The sequence below is a fragment of the Ambystoma mexicanum genome, chromosome 10 (assembly GCF_040938575.1).
Source record: "Ambystoma mexicanum isolate Mex_15411 chromosome 10, UKY_AmexF1_1, whole genome shotgun sequence".
Classification (NCBI taxonomy): Eukaryota; Metazoa; Chordata; class Amphibia; order Caudata; family Ambystomatidae; genus Ambystoma; species Ambystoma mexicanum.
Genome location: NC_090932.1, coordinates 622,875,230 through 622,900,760, shown reverse-complemented (window position 1 = coordinate 622,900,760; position 25,531 = coordinate 622,875,230). Strand labels below are relative to the sequence as shown.

Sequence of the window (25,531 nt, the reverse complement as noted above, 5' to 3'; positions counted from 1 at the left end):
AAGCAGCACCTCACCTATCTGGGAGTCCAAATGCCAAATAAAACGGAAAGAATCTACAAAACAAATTTCCACCCACTATTCGCAGAACTCCGAAAGGATGTAGCCAGATGGCAAAAGCAGGAAATCTCGTGGTTCGGAAGGATCACTGCCGTAAAAATTAACTTAATCCCAAGACTACTATATCACTGCCTGGCCCTCCCAGTAACGGTCCAAAAGAAAGCCATCCAAAAGCTACAGGCAGACCTTCTAAAATACGTCTGGGAAGGAAAGAAGCTGCAGATACCAAGACGCATAATGCTCCGAGGCACCGTGATGGGTGGCCTAGGGGTCCCAGACGTCGACAGATACTGCCTCGCGGCCCAGCTCTCCCATGCCTTTGCATGGAAACTACAGGACCCTCGACCTCGTTGGCTAACACTGGAGGACAATTGGTGCCAGTCGCCGATAGAATGCCTACCACACATAGAAGTCCAGACTACCTCACTAAAGAGGAGCCACTGACGGCGACAAGGAATACGGTGACAAGCTGGAAGAAAGAAGCCCGCCAATGGAACCGCAGAACCACGATAGGCCCTTTCACCCCCATCTGGGACAACCCAGACTTCTCCCCCAGGCATTATCCCGAACAGCTTCAACAAGTGGAAAACAGGGGGATTCTGCGTCATTGCAGACTTCTTCAAAAACGGTGATCCGCTGAACTTTGAAGCCTGCAAGACTAAATTCCAGGTCCCGGAAACTGAAAGGTTCAGATACGCACAATTTAGGCATTGGCTGTCAAGCAAAGGAGTGAAGCAAGGTGGAAGTAGAGAACTATCAGCCCGAGAGAGAACTCTCACTGCCACCCCCCCAAAGGGAAAGTGGCCACCCTGTACAGACTGCTAGATAAAACTGACCCAAACAAGAAGGAGCCCTACATGATAAAATGGGAAAAGGACATAGGCAGAGAGATCGATTCGGCAGAATGGAACCGTATCTGGTGCCGTGTACACGAAAGCTCCAAATGTATAACCAACAAGGAAGGAGCCTTCAAGGTGTGTTGCAGATGGTATTGTACCCCAGAGATTCTCAACAAATGCAACCCCTCCATCTCGTTACACTGCTGGAGAGGATGCTAAAACAAAGGCACACTATACCATCTACTGTGGGCCTGTCCTAAAGCAGCCCAATTCTGGAGGAATGTCCTCGACCAAATCAAACTAATCACAGGCCTCACAATCCCGTGGGACACTGGAGTAGTCCTGCTATGGGCGACAGCCTGGCGAAGGACGATTCCCGCTAACCGGTCGCCTAGGGGATCACTGTTCACACCTCCTAACGGCAGCAAAAATATCAATCGCCAGTCTATGGAAACACCCCGAGGGCCCATCAATCCCAATGTGCTGGGCCAAATGCTGGGAGATAGTTGCAGCAGAAAACATCACGGCTATGTGCTTCGACAACAGAAGCAAATTCCACCAAATCTGGGCCCCATTCCTAGACTACACACAGCAATTCCCAGGAGTGGCAAGACAGGCCCCAACCTTGCGATGGATGGAGAAACTCAACTAAGGACACCCGACGGAGTCGAAACAGACACACACTCCTGAGGCCAAGCCGGAGCCCAACACTGACAAAGCTCCCGCCTCCTTAGCCGCAAAGCGAACTCAGGCCTAGGGTACGCCCCCCCCCCCGCCCTAAGATATTGCAACAAAAAAGAGACTCCCGATACAGCTTATTGTGAAAACTGATGGTCCCTGTGTCACCCCTCCCACTGTTTCCTTTTCGGACTTCAGTTCTACTGTTTTACTAGTTTTGTTGAAACAAAGCTTCAATGTCACCTTAGATCCGATTTCTTGTCAGAAGCTGTATGTTTCTCTTCTATTTTGTGTTATTCTTTATTCTTACAAAAACATTAAAAACAAGTGTTGAAAAAGACTTCAGTTCTACTGTTTTACTAGTTTTGTTGAAACAAAGCTTCAATGTCACCTTAGATCCGATTTCTTGTCAGAAGCTGTATGTTTCTCTTCTATTTTGTGTTATTCTTTATTCTTACAAAAACATTAAAAACAAGTGTTGAAAAAAAAAAAGTTCTCTTCCTATGAGTTGAGCAACTTAACCATGACTACACGGCCGCTACCGCTGACCGTGGAATTAGGCCATTTCAGCAAACAAGCACACATGTCACAGCACTATCCAGTAGATAGCCATGGAAGTTCACTTCCAGTTCTGAACCACGAGCAATACATGTTGCTCCATGTGAGAAGACACTTTTTTTTCTCAGGGAACAATACATGCTTTCCAGCTAATATGAATGCATACAATGCATTGATGATGAGGGCTTCTTGTGGCACGTACACTTGTGCTTGTTATCGGAAATGGCTAGTCTAACATTTGAGGTAGAAGGATTTTTTAAATAATTTTTTTAGACCCACCATAACCAGTAGCATAGTTAAGTTTGCAAAGCACTTTACACTGGAAAATGAAAACACGTTTTCCCCGCAACCTTTCTTCTCATTCATGATAGTCTGCCAAATTTGGCATACGGCGGATCTGGCCAAAACTGAACACTTGTGCCATATTTGACAACATTCTATCACTATTCTTATGCGCAAATTAATTGCTTAAATAAAACATGTTTTGCATTGGGATTTCTACAAAAACCGAAATTCGATTTTCAGGATTGTTGCCTCACTTGCAGGCTGGGACTGACCTATAGGGCAACAGGGCAATGCCCGAACCAAAAATGCAAAATGCTGGTGCGGGCCCATTTTGTTGTCCAAGAGGTCCACTTTTTTGGCCAATGTGGGCCATTTTGATGAGTCACTTCACTACGCGGCTTTGACCAGTGCTGCTGAATAAATATCTGTAAAATGCACAATTTGCATCACATTTTTATTTAAAAAAAACTCACCCTTGTGTACTATTCAAACAGTCTGTCACAAAAGGAATTAATTGCATTTGCAACAGTGGCCCACTTTTCCATTGGTGCCCCAGACAATTGTATGCCCTAGTCAGAACATGCTCACTTGTGCGTGCTTTCACATGTTCAACTATCAAATGGACCTGCCGCCATCTTGAATCTGTAGCACGCTCATGCGTGGAGGACGCTGAGCGCTCTTTATCTACCAATCGTCATCTGATGATTCCAACCTCCTCACTTTTCTCCCACATTCCCCCCCCCACTCATTTATTCCTAGACACTGATTCTCCTTTCCTCCAAGTCACCTCCTCTCCTTCCTTCGTGCCTATTCCAGCTTCCTTCACACTAGCCTCCTCCTTTCCACTTGTCTCACCAATCATACTCTGCACCACCACTTACTCCATACCCCCACAAACGTCTGTCAATTACTGCCCTCTTCACAGGAACCTGACTCCCTCCTGCTAGGACTTCTCCTCTTCGATGTCTTTCAGGTGTGTGTAAGAATTTGTCATTAAATGTATTTTGCCTGTTTAAACTCTAAGGCAGTCCTTGTTTTTCACTTCTCCCCTTTTCCTCACAGCTCCGTGAGCAGGGCCAATATTTGGGGACACCTTATCTTGGAATTGGTTTTTGAGCATTTTCAAAGTAGTGGAGTTGAGATGTGTACTTCGTGTATGTTTTCCAGTGTGCAGGATTCACCTGGTAAGACTTCCATCTGAATGTTTCCTCCTGGGAGGCACACTGGCCAATGGCTAACTTTCTGTTTTCCCTTTTAACCATGATTTCTTGTGCCTTTTAATACCCTGAGTTCTGAGGTTGCCGTGGGAGATCGCTCTCAGAAATTCATCCTTCTCCAGATTCTGGAAATGTATAAAAGTGAAAGATATAGGGTAACAGTAGAGGGTCCCAGAGGTACGAGACAGTTAAGGAGGTGCAAGGAAAGTAGCCAGAAGGAGGGCCATTTGGAGGAAAGACATTTCCTGGGTTACAGCTAGAAGTCAATCCCCAAGCACAGTTAAACCACCAAGGAGAGATCTTGGGAACCTAAGGTAGCTGTCCTCCAGCCTCTCTCCGGTGGTTGTCCAGATCTGGACGACAACAACGTGTAACCACTGTAATAGGACTCTAATAAGAAGGTACAGAAAGAGAAAATCACATGCTAATTGCATATGGAAAGGAAAGCATGGTCATGTAAACACCCGAGCCTGTGAGTGACTGAAAACCTCACATTGATTGCCAGATAGGTGCCCATATATGCGTGAATGTTGAACTCCAAGAACTTTCTTTTAGAATGCCTGCATAGGGACTTAAGGAGAAGAACGTTCTTTTGATTTGAGTTTGTGGGAACTGAAGGAGAAGCCTTCCTGCTATTTGGTTACCCTTTTATTTGGAACAAGGAAAAGGGGAATTCCATCCCTGACTCCTTTCACGTCTAAGGAACATGGAGACTAGCCCACTGTTGTATCACTTGCAACCCGGCAGTCGGCCCCAAGAATTCTTCGCTGTAAAGAGCTGAAGGAGAGCTAAAGAGAGTGAAGGGGTTTTAGCATTGATAAGTTGGCTCATACACGTTTTATTTTTCTTCAAATAAAGCATCGGCAAGAACCCTCCCTGAGATCTATGTGTGTTGATCCCACTCAGCTTTGTGACAACCCTCACTAATGTCTGGTCTGATTTGCCAATGGCAATAAAGCGAGGCAGTTGGCAGGGAGGATTGCACATTGGATGTAGAACAGTGTATGCAAGGCCAGGTGGCCAGATTCATTCATTATGCCCAGCACTGGTATATTGGAAGGTTTAGAAATAGTAGAGTGTTCTACACAAGAGCCAAACCTTTTTACCTATGAATTCAGAGTGATTGGACTGCTTTGTACAGATACAGATCTAGCATCCTGAATTGACTCCTCCATTCCTTGGGTGTGTGGTAGGGGCCTAGCAAAATGACACACATTATGCCCCAGAAGCCTTTGGAAGGACTCTGAACCTAAACAAGCTAACCCATCGACTTAAGAGACTATGACCCCCTTACCCTCAGAGTATGCCCCCGGGGAACTGTTACAGCACCCCATCTCCCAGAACACATGTTGGAAGAGAAGGCTTTAATAAACAGAGAGCTGTGTCAGAGCCACCAAGCCACGGGGGTGTACCTTTCCCAAGCCACCAAAAAAGTGCTGCTATCAGAATGCTGGTGCTAGAAGATTAAAGCATCCGCACCAAACAGCCTGCTTTGCACACCCAAGTGGCAGATGCAGATGAAAGCACATCAAGGATTTTACATACCAATTCACTGCAGAGTACTGGTGATTGTACAGCTAGATTGTGGAACTCCGAAGAAGCAATACTCATTGAGACAATTAATTAATGCAGATCCAAGATGGCAGATGGCCTTAACAAAGTCTTGGGTTGCTTATCCATGGGTCCAGTATCCGGGCCAGCCACAAAGTGTGAGCAACAAAAATCGTTCAACCTATCAGGGTCTCAGCACAATTATAACCCAAACTTGACAATGGTTAGGCATTGGAGGCCCACATGCTCATGCCAAGTCACTATATTTCCTGGAAGCATCAGAGGTGTATCAAGGGATGATATATGGGTGATCAGAGAAAGAGTGCTGGAGAGAGTTGTTGGAGAAAATAGGAGAAGGCGGAGGAGAGTAGCAGAAGAGCAGAGGTGGGAGCAAGGTGGTCAGGAGAAAGGAAAGTCGGTGTGATATGGAGAGGAAGAAGGAGGTCATAAAAGGACCTCTACAATCTCTATTGGTTGGCATAACACGTACTGGGCAGTCTAGCATGGGGGTTTTGATTGGTTGGCTTTCTACTGACCAATCTTGGACAATTGACAGGTCGTCAAGACATGAGCCAGACACAAGTTGGGGGGAGAGAGGTCCACAGACTTGTTTCGTGTCTGTGAATATGCGTGAGGAGTAGGGCAGGTGTCCTATCTGTGTCCGTTGCTAATGAATAGACAGTATTTGAATAGACAGTATTCTTCAATTATGGGTCACATGTGATGAGACCGCATTTTGAATTATTTCACTCTGCATTTATTGGGATTTTAGCTAATATTAGCGCAAGTGTTATGGTTTTCTCTACCACTGGGGACACTCATGATCCATTCTTCATGGAGTCATTGGGTCTATATTTATCCTGCACCTGGCTTACAAAGGCTGGTTGTTCTTCTAATTAATCTACGAAAATATGGCTTGTGGCTTGGGAGTTGTTATCTTTTGTTCTCTCTGAAAGGTCCAGGACCCTCCTTAATTTCTCAGTAACCTTGGGTTGGTCTAAATAGCTACTGTCTGACCTCTGTACGGATCTGTATTTCTGTAAATCAGCATTTTCAGTTCTTGTGAAGCCTTGAGGCCTTTCATTTAGCAGCGTACTGTGGGTTCCATTTTGGAAAAGATGGCTGCCCATGGCTGTCATTTTCTATGTTATTGAGCTATATACGTGTGTCGTTCAGGCTGCATTCAGCTTATAGTATTCTTCATGTCTTATGGATGCTGCATTAATATTCTTTGTGTATAAATGCATATTTGACCTATTTCCCTTCTTCATGTCGTGTGAACATTTGCTTTGAGTCTTATGCATGCACATGTGTTGTTTCACTGTAAGTGTGTTTATTCGTGCCATCTTTAGCTTAGATCTTGTTCATATTCTGCTGTACATGTCTGGGATATGGCCGGTACGGTTGCCTCAGGGAGTAATGTTTCTCACCAGGGCGGTATTGAGTCGAGGGAGGGGCAGTAGCTATAGATGACATATCTTTAGTGGCAATAAGAAAATAAGCACACAGACCTATGGCTACAACAGAGCACTCACCTCTTTATATTCACAATACTTCTTGGCAGTGAGTGTCGCCAGTTTTTCTTCAAGGTCATGCATTCCTTTCAGTCCTTCCTTAGTGTTCATTGCAACACTCTGGATAATGGCAAGCTTCCATTCCTTCTTGCAATATGCACCATCTTCCATAAGAGCAGGGCAGTGAAAGTTGGTTTTACCCTAAAAAAGCAAAAGGCCGAGCCATGTTATATAAATCTGATACATGGGAAAAGTCAGAATTAATCTGCAAATATCAGGACCTTAAGAGCCCTATAAGAACTATTGATTCTAGATGCCACTTGATGATAAAACAATGGTTTAAAATAAGATAGGGTCATGATCGTCTTGTGGGAGCGTTTGTTCCCTTTGATCTATTACGTAGGCTGCCTGCGTTTCCAGCACTGGGCGGTAGTACCCCAACAACCTCAAAATTTGAAATTTAGACTGTAAGTTAGTGTTGGTGAACCACGCACTGCCAAAATCTGATTCTCTTTGATACAATAAAGGTTAATAAGAAATAGTCGTAAATGTTCTTCGAAGTTATGCTTGCTAGTTTGATCATATTATTAAACTAGAAAGCATAACTTTGAAGAACATTTGCGACTATTTCTTATTAACCTTTATTGTATCAAAGAGAATCCGATTTTGGCAGTGCGCGGGTCATCAACATTAACTTACAGTCTAAATTTCTAATGGTGATAAAACAATGTCAATAAACCTCAAGCAATAAAAGTCAGAGCAATGCAGGACCAACTAAGGCACATACTCCAAAATCAGGTGAGTGGCCTATTGCAAAATGATAATGTGCGGAGTGGTTCATTTCCCACCAACCTGCTACCATGGAAGGTCAGCAGACTAAAATCAGAGGCACCGATACCGGGTTTTAAAGGGCCTACTCAATGTAGAGTCAAATGAAAAAGAGAGGCAAATAGACAAGTTAAATAAAGTTCATTAATGCTTGGCAGCAATGGAAGGTTCAAATGACTTTGTAAAGCACTGTAAGGAGCAGGCACCTACATTGGAAGCAAACGTATTACAGAGGGTCAGTAAACACGCCACCCATGCATGATCCCCTCTTAAAATATAGTTTATGAGTAAGAGGAAAGGACCTGGAGAAAGTTGGGGGCAAATATTCTCATTTCACCAGTTTTTTTTAGGCAGGGATAGAAATATATATTTGATGGGCAGGAGCTAAAGGAAGCACTTAGGAATGAGGCATCACCAAGTAAGCCAGAATTACCTCTGAGGAACACACAGCCAGAGCATAGTAGGTTGCATATATAAATGTCACACGTGATGCAAACTATAACTGTGTCTCCATTTTGTATGGCCGATTATGTTTTAAAATCCTTCTAACCTTAAGTGTCCTAGTGTTCTTTTATGCACCTTCCCAAACACAAAGAGTTAATGTTTGTTTGGCACAAGTTAGACTAGGGAGCCCTTGGCTTCTGTTTGTGTTAAGCTAACTAGACCCTTCTAGGCTACAAGCAGGAGCTTAAGAGATCCCAGAAATGTTGATGCATGTTAAGTAGCTATAACTGAGGTTCTTAAATGTGATTCTCTGCGGAATTTGGGGCAGTGGAGAGTTGGGAGAAAATGGAAAACATGCTTTCCCTTACACATTACCAAAAGCACTTGTCCCACAAAGCTTTGTACTAATGAAAGACTTGTGAAAGACTTTCCAGGGAGTCCAAAGTACATAACCTGGCAACTGTCCAGGCGAAAGAAAGAGGGGTCAGTAGCAGTGTAATCTCATCCAAAAGAGTGACCATGTTGAGAATGTATGAAGGCTATGCAAGATGATAATAGTTGTTCTGGTAATGTGCTGTATGTAACAAGGCATTACAAATAATTCAGACACAGCCGTCTCCTTTACCATAGTTTATTTGCTTTGTCCAGATGGTTAGAACTTTAAATGATCTTTACAAACATGTCATCTTCTCCCAGGCCACTTCCCATTTGACCTTCTGCTGATCTTCTCCTTGGATTAGTGTCCTAGCCACTTTTCCAGCTTTCCCTTGGCTGGAGAGTCAGTTTTCCCTTCGTGTGTCTTTTCCTAGGCCACGGGTTCAGCCTTTTCTCTTCCAGTTTCCCTGCTTGTTAAGAGCTTCTTCACATTCCACTCTCTTTGGCCTGCGATTCAGGTTTGTCTCTCCCCACCTTCTCTTTGGTTGCAGTCTTTCCTTTTAATTGTACGGCCTTTTAACGGGTCACAGCTTCTACCTGTTTACATTCACAGCCTTTATCTTTCTTTCCTGGGGATAAGGTGCCCGACTTATTATTTTTCCTCTCCTCGGGTTAAAGTGCCCCATTCCCCCTCTTCTCCTTCTCTTCGGAATTCTTCTCTTTTCTCTTCCTGTCCTCTACAGATGCTTTTTCTCTCCTGCTTCTTCCATTCCATTGATTTTCTCTTTTTATCATCCTTCAACTCTCCAAGTTTTACATTCTTACACTCTCAGGGTTTTACCTACTTCCTCTGGCCAGGTTTTACTATCTACCTTCTACACTGTGAGTTTAACTTTTTTCCCTCTCTGCGTTTTGCTTCTTCCCACTCTCCATGCTTTAGTTTGCATTCCAACCTCCTTCAACCTCATCCACCTTTCAGAACTTTCAGGCTGCTTCCAAATCATTACCCTTTCTGGGCCCTTCATCCACTCCACAGTCCTGGTCTTCTCCAGCCCTTATCCAGTGCCTTTGTATTATAACTTGCCAACCCTTCCACTGCTGTCCTGGGAACAGGCCCTTATATACAGCCTAGATTAAAACGCTTCTCTCTGAGTGTCTCGAAAGGTCTGGTCGTCTATTTGGGCATGCTCAGTGGCAGGGATCCTTTCTATTACTGAATTCGGGATAGGAGTCTTTAAATAGGAAGGCCGGCATTCTCGATTTCTTTTGAGCATGTCGCTGTGAGGTGCTCTGATGGGGTTGATGTCCACAATCCTCCTTTATGGCTGCACTACCTAACCATTGTGTTGTCTGATCTGGCTGTCTCCTGTACTCTGCAAGTTAGTTTGTGTTACAAAGTTCTTTGGAATCTCGAGTATGAAAAGCAGCTACATTTTAATTGATGTGGGTGTTTTTCCCATTCATTTTAATGGCAGTAATGGTTGCAGAAGACTCTTCAATGGATGCAGCTGTGGGGAAAACATGAGTCTTCTTCTTGTGTGGGGAAGAGAAGAAATACTTTCTGTGTGTCTGGTTGTTGCACAGGGGAGAATTTTGTATTTCTAAGTCAACCTGGTTGTTGAATGGGACAGTGATGCAAGGCTCCCATAATTGTCCTTACAGGTTAAAAAATGTTCTTCTTTGGGCTTGTAAGCGCCAGATTTCCCCAGTCTTCCTTCCTATGAATCTGTAGTTTAGTTTCCTGATCTGCTCTGGGACTTCCATTTGTTAGAGAAGGGGGTTCTGGGAGATGTAGTCCTTGTTTGTTTGTTCCATCCCAATGATGTGGTAAACTTTCCAGCTTGGAGCACCTGGCAATATCACTCCCAATTATTTGTGACGATGACCAGGAGGTCACCTTTCACATAGTAACTGGGAGAAATGCAGAAGGGACCCCAAATAGTGGAGGCTGGGCTGAGTGGGCGCTCACAGCAGTTGGCTAGTGGAGGACGAGTATGCGGGCTGGAGAGCATTTCTGGAGGGCACCTAGCATGTAAAGCAGAGAATGAGTAGGCAATCCCAAACCTCCCACCAGGCTTGCTCTTCATGCAGAGTTTGGCACCTTTGTCACACTGGCGCAGGGGTGGCAGTAGAGGAGGCACTGCATGGTTTGGCGCTGATTCCGAACTGTGAGGCATCTGCAGTGAAAGGAGCTCAGCCCTTTTGGGAATCCTGGAGATGTGGAGCCAAGTCTTTGACTATGACCTGTATGTTCCGTGAGTACTTGATTTGAGGATTGGCCTGCACAGTTTCACTGGACCCGGGGTGCTCTATGAATAAATAAGCATACACATAGATGTGACACTGAAAAGAGAAATGCTGGTCAAATAGAACTGTGCAATTCTAGAGCATTCTGGGAAGGATTTGGGGAGGGCTGAGAGTCAACACCTGATAATGCAGATGACATGCTTAGTGGGAGGTATTTTTCAGATGGGCGAATGTCCAAAAGAAAAACATTGCTTTATGCCCACTATAGAATCTCCTTGAAGAATCTAGAGGAAGCTGATGTTACACATAAGTACACTTAAATGTATGAAGTAGACCTAGGGGACATTGCCAAATATTGCAACCCAGTTTAAATATCTTCATTGTATCAGTCGAGTGGCACCGAAATAAAATGTAACAATGGGGGAAACTGCATAGAACCACAGGGAACTCTGCATCTGTGTTGCTGAGTTTGAGGAAACTGATCTATGAGGGCTCAACCTTCTGTGGTGAGGCCGTTGTGCACTCGCCACCTCATTACTTGTGTTGTCAGAAATAGAGACAGACTAAAAAATAAGTTTCAAGTGTTTATTCACAGCTATACATAATAAGCCAGGTTGTGGTTCAAACGTAATTAGGAGTGCCAGAATGGTAGTCGTGGCCAGAGTAAAGTGCTGGGTAATATTCCCCAACGTGTCCACCTCTAACATCGAGATAAGGACCACAGGTTCCCTAATCAACAACTCAAAGGGAAAGGAGTCTTCCCTTTTGTTCCAAAGGGGGTCATTGTAGCAATGCCCAGTCTTCTAAAGGTCTAACACAAAGGTTGCCAAGGTCATGCTAATGAAAAACACAAAGTTCAATAAACAATCCTCCAGTGTCTAAACAAAAGTACATGTCTCTTTAAAGGAGGCCATCTCCTTTCCTCCTCTTGTATATGGAAGGAGGGGGGGTTGGCTCCTCTGGTTCTGTCCTTGCCCACTGCCATGCTCCCACGGTGCTCAAGCAGACTGCTACTTTTGTGGTCTGTCTGACCTTTGCCCCCTAGGTGGATTTTCGGATTGTTGCTTTGGGTTTTGATTGCTCAGAGGTCTTGCTGTCCCTGGTGGGGTTTGAATGAGAAGTGTTGGCTTACTCCTGGCTGTCTTCCTTTTAGGACAGTTTTTCTGAAGTCCCAGTAAGGGCTTAGTAACACCATACAACTGGGACAGTACAAAACTCCACCTCAGTATAAGGCTGTACCACCTGAGCATATGGTAGCATAGGCAGAGCAGCCAGGTTTATCTTAGTAGGGAGAGAGGGCTGTAGGAAGGTACAAAGAACTAGTATACCAAGGGTTCACCAGAAACACAACCAGAAGTATTATAAAAAATAAAGGTTTATTATAAATACAGTTAGGCCAAGTTAAGCCTCCACAGACACTCACTCCTACCAATATGCTCACTCTTCAGTTTACATCAACAAACAATAGAAAGATGTTACACCCCTCGATCAATTCGGCCTAGCTGCACACATACCTACATTTCTTCCAAAAACACCTCAACAGCCTAGTAGAACGTAGCTATACCCGGCTAGCTACACACATGATCTTCTACACAAGCGGCATGGCAGCCAGAATGCAGACTCAGAGTCCACCCTCCTTGCTGCGCACATTTACACTGACCTCTCACATCCACCGCACCTAGCGATAGAATGCAGCCAACCCGTACAAACGCCTCAGGCTGGAGGCATACCAAGTACACCCAAACACTAATATGCTATACTACTCCCTCCACTAACACGGACCACGGTCTTCAAGGGCATGAAACCCACAGCGCTTTCAGATCATACCAATGATACATACGGCTCTATACAAATGCACCATAAGTTAACATAACATAGTCATAAAACATTTTAAAAACACAACACAATGCTTGAAGGTACAGAAGCCAAAGCATAAACATTGTTCAGAATAACTAACATTAATTCTAGGGAAGTCAGACCTTATCATACACATTTAGTATAGGCCACACCTATTCATGGGGAGTAAAACCATAAATTACTTTCAGATTACCTTACAATAAATCAAGAGTAGTACACCATGTCAGTCATGCATTAACGCTCAGTAAAGGAATCACTTAGGAAGCCAACCCTGTTATCAGGATACTTGTCTGAATAGTGAAACACAGATTCAAGGAACAGTACAAACCTATAACTATATTTAGGATAACACAACAGTTATACTAGGTGAGTAAGACCTTTGGGTGTAGTATAAAATTACAGTAGCTTTTCAGATCAGTGGACCACAGATTAAGGTAAGCAATACTTTGTTACACTAATTTAGGATTGCAGCAGGCAGACCAAGGTCAGCTAAACCTACAGGACACTTTTTTAGGAATGGCACGCAGCTATTCTAGTCAGGTAAAACCTAAGGATGTAATATACTATTACAGTTGCTTTTCAGATCAGTGGAACACAGACTAAGGTAAGCAATAACTCTTGAACTTATTTTAGGATGGCACACAGCTATTCAAGGTAAGTAAAACCCAAGGCAGACTTATTCTAGACAGGCTATACAGCAGGTCAAGGGAAGCAAGACCCAGTTGGTAAACTTATACACTAATATTCTGAAAGAAATAGTTAAGTGAAGCCACGGCATTACCTTTGGGAAAGAGGCATAACTAATTCACAGTTGAGTAAAATAACTTTACATATACTTTTCAGAATGGCAGAACACATTTAAGGTAATGAAGAACTTTTTTATCTGCTCACTCTCAGAGGGGCAGTTACCAACCAACTATTTCACAAGTAATTAACTTTTAAACACTTGTTATACTTTTCAAGGTAGAATCATTTTCTTATCCAGTCCTTCCCAAGTCTATTGCTTGAGTTCTCTCAGTGGCAGAAGAGGGACCCTAGTGGTCTAGGAGCCGCTTGTAGGCAGGGTGAGATAGGGTTCAGTTGCAGGCGAAGTCAGAGTTCCTGAGGAACTCTCTTCAAACAAGTAAGTATTTCACTTTAAAGTTAGTTAGGGTCCAGGGCAGAGGTCGAAGTGGGCGGGAGCGGTCGGGAGCAGTGCTCCTATACTTTTTATTTTTCAGTTTCACAGTTCCTATACTTTTATTTTAAAAAGAAACCGTTCCGGAACGGTTTCGTTTTAAAATAAAAGTGTAGGAAGAAGTTGAAGCTTGCACTTTCAGTGCAGTGCACTGAACATTCCCTTAAATAATGGGTGTGTTTGTTTGGGGGTTTGGACTGTGTGTGGGAGGGGGCGCAGCAATGGGGTTTGTGGAGAGTGGGGCAGACTAGCAGGGAACATAGCTCCACTACTTTTTTTCGTACACTTCGACCACTGGTCCAGGGACTTCAGAGAAGACACCCTAGAAAGATTCCGGCAGTGGGCCTGGGTGAACTGGATGAGGGGACTCCCAATCACAAAAAAAACCCAAGACTACATAGAAATCACACAGGCTTAAGGTAAGTAAATACTCCATCCAACACAGTACCTCAACACAGAAGAAGATTTTGCAGCGGGGGAGACTTCAGGATCAGCAGCCAAAAACCCAGTCGATGAATTCGTTGTCATGAAGACTGGAGACAGGACACTGGAAGGGATCCTGCAGCAGGGATCAACAGGGGAGGCTCCAGGCAAGAGTTTCTTTGTGGCTGGAGGCGGCTCTGTGGTTTTGGCACCCTTTTCAGGAGCCAGGAAAAGGCTGAATATCGCCAGTGAGATTCCAGTCTTTAATCTGGTCCTGCACTCTGATGAGGGGACTCCAAGGTTTTAAATCGTGTATCTGGAGAGCCAGGAGGAGGCCAGCAAGTTTCAGCTCGATTCGGAATTCAGAAGATCATGCACTGCATGATGCCCCGAGATTCGGAGCATTTAACAGGAACTACAGCACAACTTCTGCAATCTGTCCCTGGATTTTTTCAGAAAGGGGCGATCTGGCTGACCAATCAGGACAGCCAGCCCCCCATTGAGACTGGGTTCCTTACAGGCAAGGTGAAAGTCAAAGGGCTGCAGAGGGTTGGACTCCTCCCTCGCTTCCTGCCTTCTCAGACACTCTGAAGCCTTGCCAGGGAATACAAAGGATTCCCGCCGATGACCAAATTCCCACTGAGGTCGTTCCCACCTAGAATGGCAGGTGAAGACCTCAGAAACTACAAGCAAGAAGTGGCGAAAAAAGAAGGATCCCACCATTTTTGAAAAATGGTGGCCTTTCTGTGCATTACCGAGGCGGAATTAACAGCCTGTGAGTAAAAATTATTAAAAGTCCTAAAAGTAAAACCGCTGCCATCAGCCATTCAAGCAAACTTGCATTGTAACAAACATGTTAGAGGTAAGAAAGGGGATACATTGTATCCCCGCAGCACTCCACATAAGGTAGCTCACTATATAAAATGTAAAGGGGGATGAAGATCCCTCTTTACTACTTGGGAACTGGTGTTCACGCAAGTACATGAAAGAGAAATTAATAGGGGAGCCCCTAGGGGCAACCCAGCCTAAGACCAAAAGTTGTAGTAAACTATCACCTCAACTATGGAGAGACATAAAAAGGTCACCCTTAAAAAGAGTAGAAGACTAGGTGAGAGGGGAAAGAGATTCCCTTTCACCAATGGAAAAGGTAAAATAGTTACCTAGTCAAAGCCAAAGGTTCTGGGGTTGACACAGGTCAGGAAGATTTATCATAGCTAGATATGAAAATCTTACTAACACTTCCCTTCAGACTTTTGCACAGACCTTCATCCCTTCTACTTTCACTTCACAGACTGTCTTTCCTCTTCCCTGGTGTACAATCGCTGCCTCAAACCTCCTCTTGCTTTTGCGCTTTCCCCTTGACCAACCTCCCTTTTCACATCTCTGTCCCTCTCTGTAATTACCTGATGACAAGTCTCTATCCCCACACTAGGTTTTTCAAATATACTCACTTCCACCAACACCTCTCACTTGTCTTCTGCTGAAATCCTTTTCTTTCTTTCTTGTCTCTCTTGGTTAGTCATACTCACTTTGCTTTCCCTTTTTCTGGCCTATCTCTAGACGTCTGTTTATTTCCCTTGGCAGCAATTATGGATGAAACAAAGTAACAGATCCATTGTTTATGTTGTTATAATATTTCCTCTTTGTCTGCTTGAAGCAGACATGTTTAATTCTTCTGCTGGACAGTGTGTTTGGCTAGGGGAAGGTTACAGGTCTCTTAAGCCTTATCAGCACCTTACTTCTCTTGTTTCCTGGTAGATGAGTCTTTTCTCAAACGGGGTTCCTGAGACCATAATGTGGCAGGCACCCGCGTACATTATGAAGAGCTACCCGTCACATATCCCTCCTGTTGTCACATATCCATCCTGTTCATCAGATGCTTTCCCCATATTTTTCCATTCGAGGGGGTAGAGCGGGTGAATTCTCCCATATATGTTCTCCCTTTGGATCAGCTCAAAATTCTCCTGGACCCAGAATAGGTTCCCCACACCAACAAACCTCCAGATGTCAATCCTCCTTCTGCCTATTTTCTTGCTATGGCCTAGTCCGGTTCCTCCTTTATGGTGAGTGATCACACCTGGGGCTTCTGTCTCTTCTCAGGACTTCTGTCTAGTGTTTGCACAAGCCCCTGCCGGTTTTCGGGTTTGGTTCTTAAATTCCCATTGAAATTGGGTTTCAGCTTCCTTTTTAATAAGGACTTCTTCCCCATCTCCATTCAGCGTTTAGCCTTCTGTCTAGCCAGTGCTTCATCCCTTTTTATGGTCATGTTTCAGTCTTCTCTCTGGCTAGTGCTTCAGCTTTCTCTCTGCTCTATTGCCAGCACTTAGGCTTTTTCTGGTAAGTACTTCTGCCTTCTTTCCTGCCAGAGAGAAAGAAGGCAGAGGTACTTACCAGTAAGTAAAGAGAAAAAATCCTCAATACTTTGTTGTTGGCCAGGGCTTTGGCTTATTGTTGGGCCAGAACTCTTAAGGACTCTGCCAGACTGCAGGTGTTACAGGATACATCCTTCAACTTCACTCTGTTTTCCTCTATCATCATCACTCTTCCCTTTCTCTTCAGTGTCCCCTTACATCCCTCACTCTCTCTGCCTCTTACTCCCCAACCGGTACCATTTGGCACCCTCTCTTCAAGTTGGTTCCCATCTTACCCAGTACCTCTAGCAAAACATAACCTTATATCATTTTCCACACTTCTCGCAACTCACCATTCATCACAGCTTCCTCGCTGAAGCACTCTCCCATCGTGCTTCTTTCTTGTTGGAGATCCACCTTGGTCCATGTCTCTCAGGGTCTGGTGTTCCCCTCTGGCCAGCTCTCCTCAAGACTGCTTTTCTCCTGCCAAATATTTTCACTTGGAATCTCTCAGGATATGTAATCCTCTTTCAGGTCTTCCCAGGACTGACAAACCCTGGCTGGGTTGGCTGAGTTTTAAAAGGATGTTGCTTCTCGTAGCGGGCAAGCTCTAGGGAGATGGGTTTCATTTGTGTGGTGTGGCATGTGCCGCTCCCTCTGATTCGTCCATGTGAGTGAGGTCAGCAGGTCTCTCAGTGGTCTGCCGCAAGGTAATATATGGCCCATACACCATTTGGACTTCATGCGGGCCTGGTCTGCATGTGTTTCTTTATCCCCTTCGCCACTGTCTGTCTCAACTATTTTCCCTATACTAAGTCACTCTCGCTATAGGTTTTAGTTTGAATTTTCCAGATTGGATTAATTTTGTTTAAATCATTCTGGTAAATTGTGGCTTTCCCAAAGAGGAGTCAAAATTCCAGAAACCATTTTAATCGGCATACTTCAAATATCCTTCAAGGTTCCCAACCAAAATCCATGGTTTATTTTTTATTAATCATTGTAATATTTGCATACTTTAAGATATATCCCTCTGTAAGAAGTGGTACAATCATTTCTTCTAATAAATCCACCCAAATATTACTCTCCCATTTTAGATGAACTAACACGGTCAGGGACTCATTTTCGAGTTCCCTGTAAATTGGCGGCAGGGAGACGTTACGTGTAGACATACGCATAGGTAGGTGGCTCCCTGCTGCCAGAATGTTGTCATTTGCACAGCAGAGTACAAATGTGCAAGGCAAAAGACGGCTACATGAATGTACACCACCTTTTGCCCTGCACATTTGCACTCCATCATGCAAATGAGTAAAAGCTGCACTTCCTGCCATTCGAGCAAGGCAGGCAGTGTTTACAATGGATCCCCATGTTATCCGCCGGCTTTATGCTTGTGCATCAAGCTGGTCAGTTCCAAAGGAATGCCCAGCATTTGCATGGGCATGAACATGCATGCTGGCCCAAATGATAGGGCATTTGTATGGCAGAGAGGAAGCGAAGTGGAGGAAACGCAAGTTGCCTTCAGCCCCTCCTCCACCATACAAATGAATGAAAATGGAGCATGACGTTAATGGAAGGTGTCAAATCCTTTTATGCCTCCCATTAATGCCATCCATTAACGTTGTGCCCCAATGAAAAGGGGCTCTTCAAAGATTTCAACAATGCTGCTCAATATTGCCTCTTACAATTCATTAACTCCAACCCCCTTTAAAGCTAGTTCTAGATAATCTATCTCAAGATATTCTTGCAATCTTGTTGTCACAGAAAAAACTTCACACTATGGAGTGCAGTTTATCAAAATATTTCTGGTATGGTCAAAGGTACAACATAAAATTAAAATAATAATTCAAAAAATGCTCATTTTTCCGAAACATATAGTTCCTAAAAGATTCATCTTGAACATACACAATCTTCTTAATTCTTTCTACACCCTGTATTAATTTCACATGATATAATTCAGCATTCTTTTTCTAGTAATTTCAATCCACCAATACCTAAAATACTTATGTTTGATGGGTGAATGCCAATAATATTCCATGCAACATATTGGCCTTATCATGATTAATGATACACCTTGAACATTAGCGCTTGCTCATCTAAGATCTCTGCTTTCCTCTCATAATTGTGCACTAAAGACAACCCAGGCAAATAGTTCTATTTACCCTAAGAAATTGCTATAATAAGCCAATTTGTCTAACTTTTTTCCTTCTTCCTTACATACTCAGAATAAGGGTCGATGAATAAGGAAAAAGAGTAAAGGTGAAAGAGGACAATCTTTTCTAGTCCCCCTCGCAATACCAAACTTTTAGAGAATTATACGTTAACCACTAAGTTTGCTCCTAGGGACTGCACCATATTAATATTCATAAATTCCTCTGGGAGCTTGAAGCCATTACTTTCCAGAATTGTACCCACACCGCCCGATCAACCACTTTTTCTGCAAACATGCTTGCTACTTTAAGTGGTATTTCCCTGTTTAAAATCGGATCTATTTTCACTGTCAGCAGATAGGTTTGATGCAAGAATTCTTATGCTCATGCAAAACCTTGTTGCTCCTGTCTAATCAGATGTGTGATTATCACATACAACATATTCCTGTATCATTTTCAGGCCCCCATTCCTTAGTCCAACAACACAGTAAGATTCTGATACTTACAGGTTCTTCCCATGTTCAAATATTACTTTAATTACATACCTAATCTAGTTACTAACCAGATAATGATGAAGACTCTTTACAATATTGTCTTTATCTGGTCACTGAACTCCTTATAGAATGTTGCCAGTATTCCATGGTCTCCTCCTGCCTTTTTATTTTTCAATCCCTTCATCATCATTCTAACCTATGGAGTGCCCATTGCCCTCTTAATTTTCTTTCACTGAGAATTATACTTGCTAGATGTGTGACCACCAAAAATTCCTCAATACTTTGTTGCTCAATACCCTAAGTATACAAGGCCCTACAGAATTCTGTGAATTGTTGGACAATCTGTGAGTCCACCACCAATCTTTCATTTTCTCCTCTCCTTCTCAACTTTCATATCTTCCGAGTCCCTGCCTTTGCTTTAACCTGTAGAGCTAAAAACATATTTTCTTTGTCGCTGTTTTGGGGGGAAGATGGAGTCAGGTTATGAAACACAGCAGCTTGGAGCCCAAACTTGTCTCAGCATCTGAGAAAGAAGAGGCCCCAGGCTCTCTGTGTAATATCCAGCCGACCCCAACCGATGTTGATGGCATGATCTGTGATCATATGACATCAGTTGGAAAATGGTGGCCGGGTGGAGCAGTAACTACAGAAAATTGCTCTCATGAGAGTGGTTGGAGGCATGCAAAGAAATTATAGTAAACCAATGCTCCACAGTGATATGGTAGAAGGCAGAAAATACAACATTATGGATTACTTTCTGACTAGCTCTATTGCAAGCTGTAACAGGAGGATGGGGCGGTGAGTGGCAATCTGGCTCGAGCCAGACTAAATGGGGTAAAGGTTGACATGGAGTGTGATAATACAGCAGGTGCATATTTAGATCAGGGAGTAAATGGCAGAATCTGAGCTGTCCCTGATGTGGCTAACCCAGAAGGGGCCATAAGACCGACTTAGACCACAGACACAGATTTTCCGACTCCATACAGCAAAGATAGGTTTGGGACTGTAGCAGTCAGTGGTGTTAGATAGGCAGATACAGCTGAGGACCATACTGTGCTGAAGGGCAAGGATGCTTATAGTAGTACCAGCCAGAGGAATTTGATAATCTGGGCAAATTATTTGGAACAGATGCAAAGTTGTTGGCCAATGAGTTCAATGTATGAGCGAAACAAGCCCGGGGCAGTCGAAAGGAGGCGAAGTGTGATGGAGGAGTGAGTCAATGACAGAAGGGCTAGAGAGGGAGTGTAAGAGAGTGTTGGTAAAGGATCAAAGATTAGAGGAAGCAGAGGGAGGCTGGCATTGAGGGGCCTGGGTATGCGTGAGCAAATAGTGGAGTTGGATGCCTAGACCTGAGCAAGCAGCGTAGGTGACAATCCACTACCCTAGACAGATTCTGGTGAGTGGGGATAGAGAGGGGAGGAGAAAGAATACAGGACAGCAGAAGATATGAAGAAAGTTGGCAGAATAGGAGCAAGATAAAAGAAGGGGAGCTCCCAGGGTCTCGATAGTATGAAGATAAGGGTATGGTTGAGAGTAAAGGGCTGTTGGGAGGAGGCAGATGTTCAGGTGTCAAGCCAGGGGAGGAGATATAGGGGTAATGAGTGGAGTATTTATGAAAGTCAGAAAAAGAGCATTAAAATGAGAGAATTGAGAGTGCTGATGCACAGCGTGGTGAAGGTACAAAGATTCTGCATGATCACAGTGGCTAGTTCAGAGCCTAGCCCTTCTGATCCCAGAGCATGTAGAACTCAAGAGACCCGTGTATTTTTCTGTCACTGTTACTGCCCGAGGCTGACATGGAGAGTATTTCTAGTGTTGAGTGCAGTTTTTGGGGCATTATAAGTTGACAGGTGTGGTTTTGTGCATTTTATGTACCAGGCCACTGCATATATCTGCCCAGCACAGAGCTTGCCACAGAGTTCAGAGCAGCATGAGCAGCTGATATGGAGGGGAGTATAGCCTAATGGACTGTGAGAGGCAGATAAAACTGAGCCGAGATGAAGGGATCTAAGACAGAAAAAACATTACACGTGGCAGATTGTGAGTGTGTCTGCCTATATAGTGTTTTAAACCATTTCTTATTCACCACCCTCACTGATGAGCACTGCAATAAGAATAACAGAGCTGGTTTAAAGTGCCTGAAACGACTCAATTTCAGAACTCCCAAAAGCAACATTTTGCTGATCTCAATATATAAAGGAGAGAACAGGACAAAATGAACCAATGTCTCCCTTTCCCCCGCATAAACATGAGGAGGCATCTCTGGACATTGGCTCATGACTCCATCTAGCAGTCAAAGTCCTCAAAGATAATACATTTAGCCCTAGAAAGCCCTAGAAAGTAAATACATGTGGTGCGCATTCATGACCATTGACAAATACCCAGAAGCACCCTCAATTTGGGAAAGAGGAAGGTATGATCTAACTTGGTGATAATGCATCATTGTATGCTCCCTGACATCGACAAAGTACTGCATAATCCTGTGATTCAAAATGTTATTTGGGACCAGATGTAACAAAGCTGTAATTTCAAAGCACATACCCCACCTCAGTTTTCAGAGATATAATCTAACATAAGCAATCCAATCCACTCTATGCCACCTTGAGTGTGAGATTAAATTGGAAATGATCACCTTTGTCAGGTTCACCTCTTCATTTGTCCAGAGGCCATGCCACAAAAGAATAGGTCTAGAATGCAACAAGTCAAACAATTAATTTGAGCCTGTCTCCAGATGGGGAAAGTAAACAGAGGTGGATTTACATTCCCTGTAAAGGGTACAATTTATCATAATCCCAGATTTAGCATCAATATGATCCTGCTGGGATTGCCTTATCCTTATATATATTAAATTAAAGCAGAAGGGTGGACCAGTGGATAAGGATGACACAGATTATTCAAAAATTACAAATTGTAATCAATAAACATATAACCAATAACTGTATGTATTATTTAAAACACTAAACTCACTCCATCAACATCTTTCATATTTCTGGCATCCATTCTCAATCCCACACTTTTTCATTCACTCATTGCTGCATAAAAACAATTTGGCATATTCTATACTGTGTATTTATATTCTAATATTACACAGAAATGTCCATTGGTTGTGACAATTGTTAATGACCCAGTCCTTATTATCAGGTGTCGTATCTCGTCTGGTTTTTATTTTCTAGACTGTTCATATAATCTTCGACACGTGTTTCGGTCCACATATAACAGAAGTAACTGTCTCTCTTCTTTCAAGACCTTCTTCAGGACATAGGGCAAGATATAGTTGGTCTGCCCTTTTTGGAATCTTAGATCTAAAAAAACATACAGAAAAACCCATCAGGGTGCAGTGTCATCCATATTCCTTATTGGCGGTGACTAGTATTGTCATATGTGTAATTCTTATCAGTAAACACATACAATCCTACTCACGCCCACATTTCACTTTTAGTGATAGCAAATAGGTAGTTGGATTCAATCCTTCACTGGCATCTATAACCTCGTTAGGATCCTGTGAACCAACAGTGAAAGGTCTAAATACTCTGTTTTTACTGAAATGAGACATATTTAACTCAACTTTTTATTCAAATTTGGTAAAAATTATGATATCGAAACTTACAATATGCACTTATTTCTGCGGTGACATATTTTCTTTGGATGTCCTCAGACATTAGCACACGACCTCTGTCGCCAAACCTATAGGAACAGAACCATTCTCATATACCTTTTCTTTAGGTATTTCAAATTTTGCAAGTTTATTAGACGTGCAGATGCCCTGTGTGAAGACTCACCCACAACCAGAATGTTGCTGTGTGGATGCAACGAGTGCTGGTTAGTGTCTTCCAACCTTAGTAGAATGTGCAAACCATCAGTGGTAATTGGATGTTGGAATTCCTATGAGAAATGTAAGGGAATTATTTTACTAATAGATTCAACCTCCTCATTATTTCATGCCCCATATAACGGATATTTACCATATAATAGTGCCCTATTTTCAGGTGTTTATGAAAATTATGAGGTCTAGTTCTTGCATTGAGATATTCACCAAGAACTTGAAGACATTCCATTTGTGGGATAGTCGTATATAAATACTCGACGCCCATGGTAACGAGGATGTCTACCTCATTGATCTGGGTGTTATGGATAATCTTCATCATGTCTGTTGAGTCTTTTACATATGATGGCATCTCTAGCACGAATGGCTATAGGAAGATTTCTGAATAAACAGACAAGGGTTCTAACAAGGAATCGATGGCGGACACAATAGGTCTGGCAGGTGGATTTGTTCGATTTTTGTGGATTTTGGGCAATATATAAAATGCTGCCTTTTTGTGCCCAATTTTATTCAGAAAACGGCCTTCATCTTTACTGATCCACTTTTCTTGTACTGTATGGTTAATGAGACTTTTGATTTCATTTTGAAGCCTCAAAGTAGGATCTCTGTCCAACTTTTTATATGATTTCCTGTCATCCAGTAAACGCATGCTGTTGTTTCAAGAATAACAATTCCACCCCCTTATCAGCAGGTTTTATGGTGATGGATTCAACTCCACATAACTTGATAAGGCTTTTTCTTTCATCCTGTGTTAGATTGTCTGGTTCATCATTCTTTTTCTTAATGGCTTCTAAAATTTCTCCTAAAATTTCTCGAGTCACGATATTTTCAAAAGCCATAATTTCAGGTGTGCAAGTGTGTGGCGGGGGTACAAAAGTGGATTTCACTTTTAAAGCACTTACATTGGGCACTATATCTGAACTTATTCCCTTTTCACCTTGATGGGCTGGAAGATAGATCGCAAAAAAGTGTTTTAGCCGTATATTTCTAAAGAATTTTTGTAATTCTAGTTCTGTATTGAAAACATCTGCTCTCGTGGTGGGAACATAAGACAATCCCTTGGATTTCTAGATGGTAGAGGGATAGATTAAAAATAGGCATTTGGTCATGGGTACTTAGGCTCACTGGTTTGAGTACCACTGTCTAGTTCTCATGCCTTGTCCCTGCCCGTATTGTGGCTGTCGCTGTCTCGGCTTGCCTCTCTGTCCCCCTCTGAAAAAAACCTGTTGTTGGTTTTGTCCTCTTCCCAACGCTCCCACATCCTGGAGGCACACACACAAGGCATGCAGAAGCCCGCGAAAGCTTGGCGTTTCGCGGTAAACTGCATGACCAAATAAGAACTGACTCGGGTTGGCTCAACCTGGGGGAGGCAAAGGGGCAAGATGGCCAAAGGACAGGACAAATAACCTAGTGGCATGGCCATTTTGGAGCCAGGCCACCTATTAGTGCCAAACACGGTTTAAAATGGCAGGGAAGGGTTAAAATTATATGAAAAGATAAGCTGCCACCAGCTCTGTCCATGACACATCTTCACATCTCCCAAAAAGTCCTACGAGAGTATCTAGGTTCTTTGGAAATGACTATGAGACCCAAGTGCACTGTACTGTAAGGTACATTGTGCACTTGGTACATGTTGCAGAAAAGTTGCAACATTGGACAAGGACTAAGGGAAACAAAGTCTCCCAGTACTGACTGTTTTAAGGGCATGCCAGTTTCCCCATAAAAAGTGAGCGAAAGCCCAAAGGAGTGCAGCGGAAGGCTGTGCTCCCCTGGCAAAGTCAGACTAAGGTGTTTAAACAGCAGCAAAAGTTTGGGGGTGTACAACTGGAGGGAAAGTTACATATAAAATAAAATCTTTCCTAACACTCGCCCCTCCCAGACTAAGGACTGGGGGAAATAATCCACCCCTGGATGAGTCTTATTTTCAGGTCGGTTAAACATTCTGGACAACCTATCAGCATTGCTATGTTAGACACCTGGCCTATGCTAAATAGTGAAGCCAAAGCCTTGCAGACTTATGGACCATCTAAGCAACTTTGGATTCTCTCCCTTCATGTTCATTAGCCACTTTAAGGGCTTAGGGTCAGTTTGCACAGTGAAGTGGGTCTCATAGAGGTAGGGCCTCAGCTTCCTTAGGGCCCACACAACAGAGAAACATTCTTTCTCTACTGTGGACCATCTGAGCTCTCTGTCCTTAAGCTGGCGACTAATGAAGCCAATAGGGTGTTCCTTACCCTTCTCATCTACTTGTGATAGTACAGCTCCTATCCCAGTGTCAGAGGCATCCGTCTGCACAATAAAAGGTCTTTGGTAATCAGGGGCCCTGAGAACAGGGGCCTGGCACAAGGAGTCTTTTAAGCCATTGAAGGCCTTCTCACACTCTGCAGACCAAGTTACCTTCTTGGGTTTCTTTGGAGCGGTGAGAACAGTCAGAGGGGCAGCTATGGTGCAATGGTTTGCCATGAAAGTTCTGTAATACCCAGTGAGTCCTAGAAAGGCTCTCACTTGGGTAGGAGTAGTGGGGGTAGACCAGTCTTGTACTGCTTGTACTTTACTGGGTAGAAGCTGTATCCTCCCTCCACCTACTTCATGTCCAAGGTAGAGCACTGATCCTTGTCAAATCTGGCACTTACTGGCCTGTGGGCCTTCTGAAGATTAACAAGGAAGGT

General features: G+C 43.4%; 1 protein-coding gene across 1 annotated transcript in view; it reads right to left on the bottom strand.

Annotated features, from left to right (window-relative positions):
• The window catches only part of LOC138491602 (E3 ubiquitin-protein ligase ARIH2-like), a 217,902-nt gene that overhangs the window by 31,239 nt on the left and 161,132 nt on the right, over positions 1–25,531 (bottom strand). Inside the window, exon 3 of the mRNA XM_069618207.1 lies at positions 6,721–6,900. Within this exon, the coding sequence (XP_069474308.1) occupies positions 6,721–6,900 (180 nt within the window). The remainder of the gene's footprint in view (positions 1–6,720; positions 6,901–25,531) is intronic.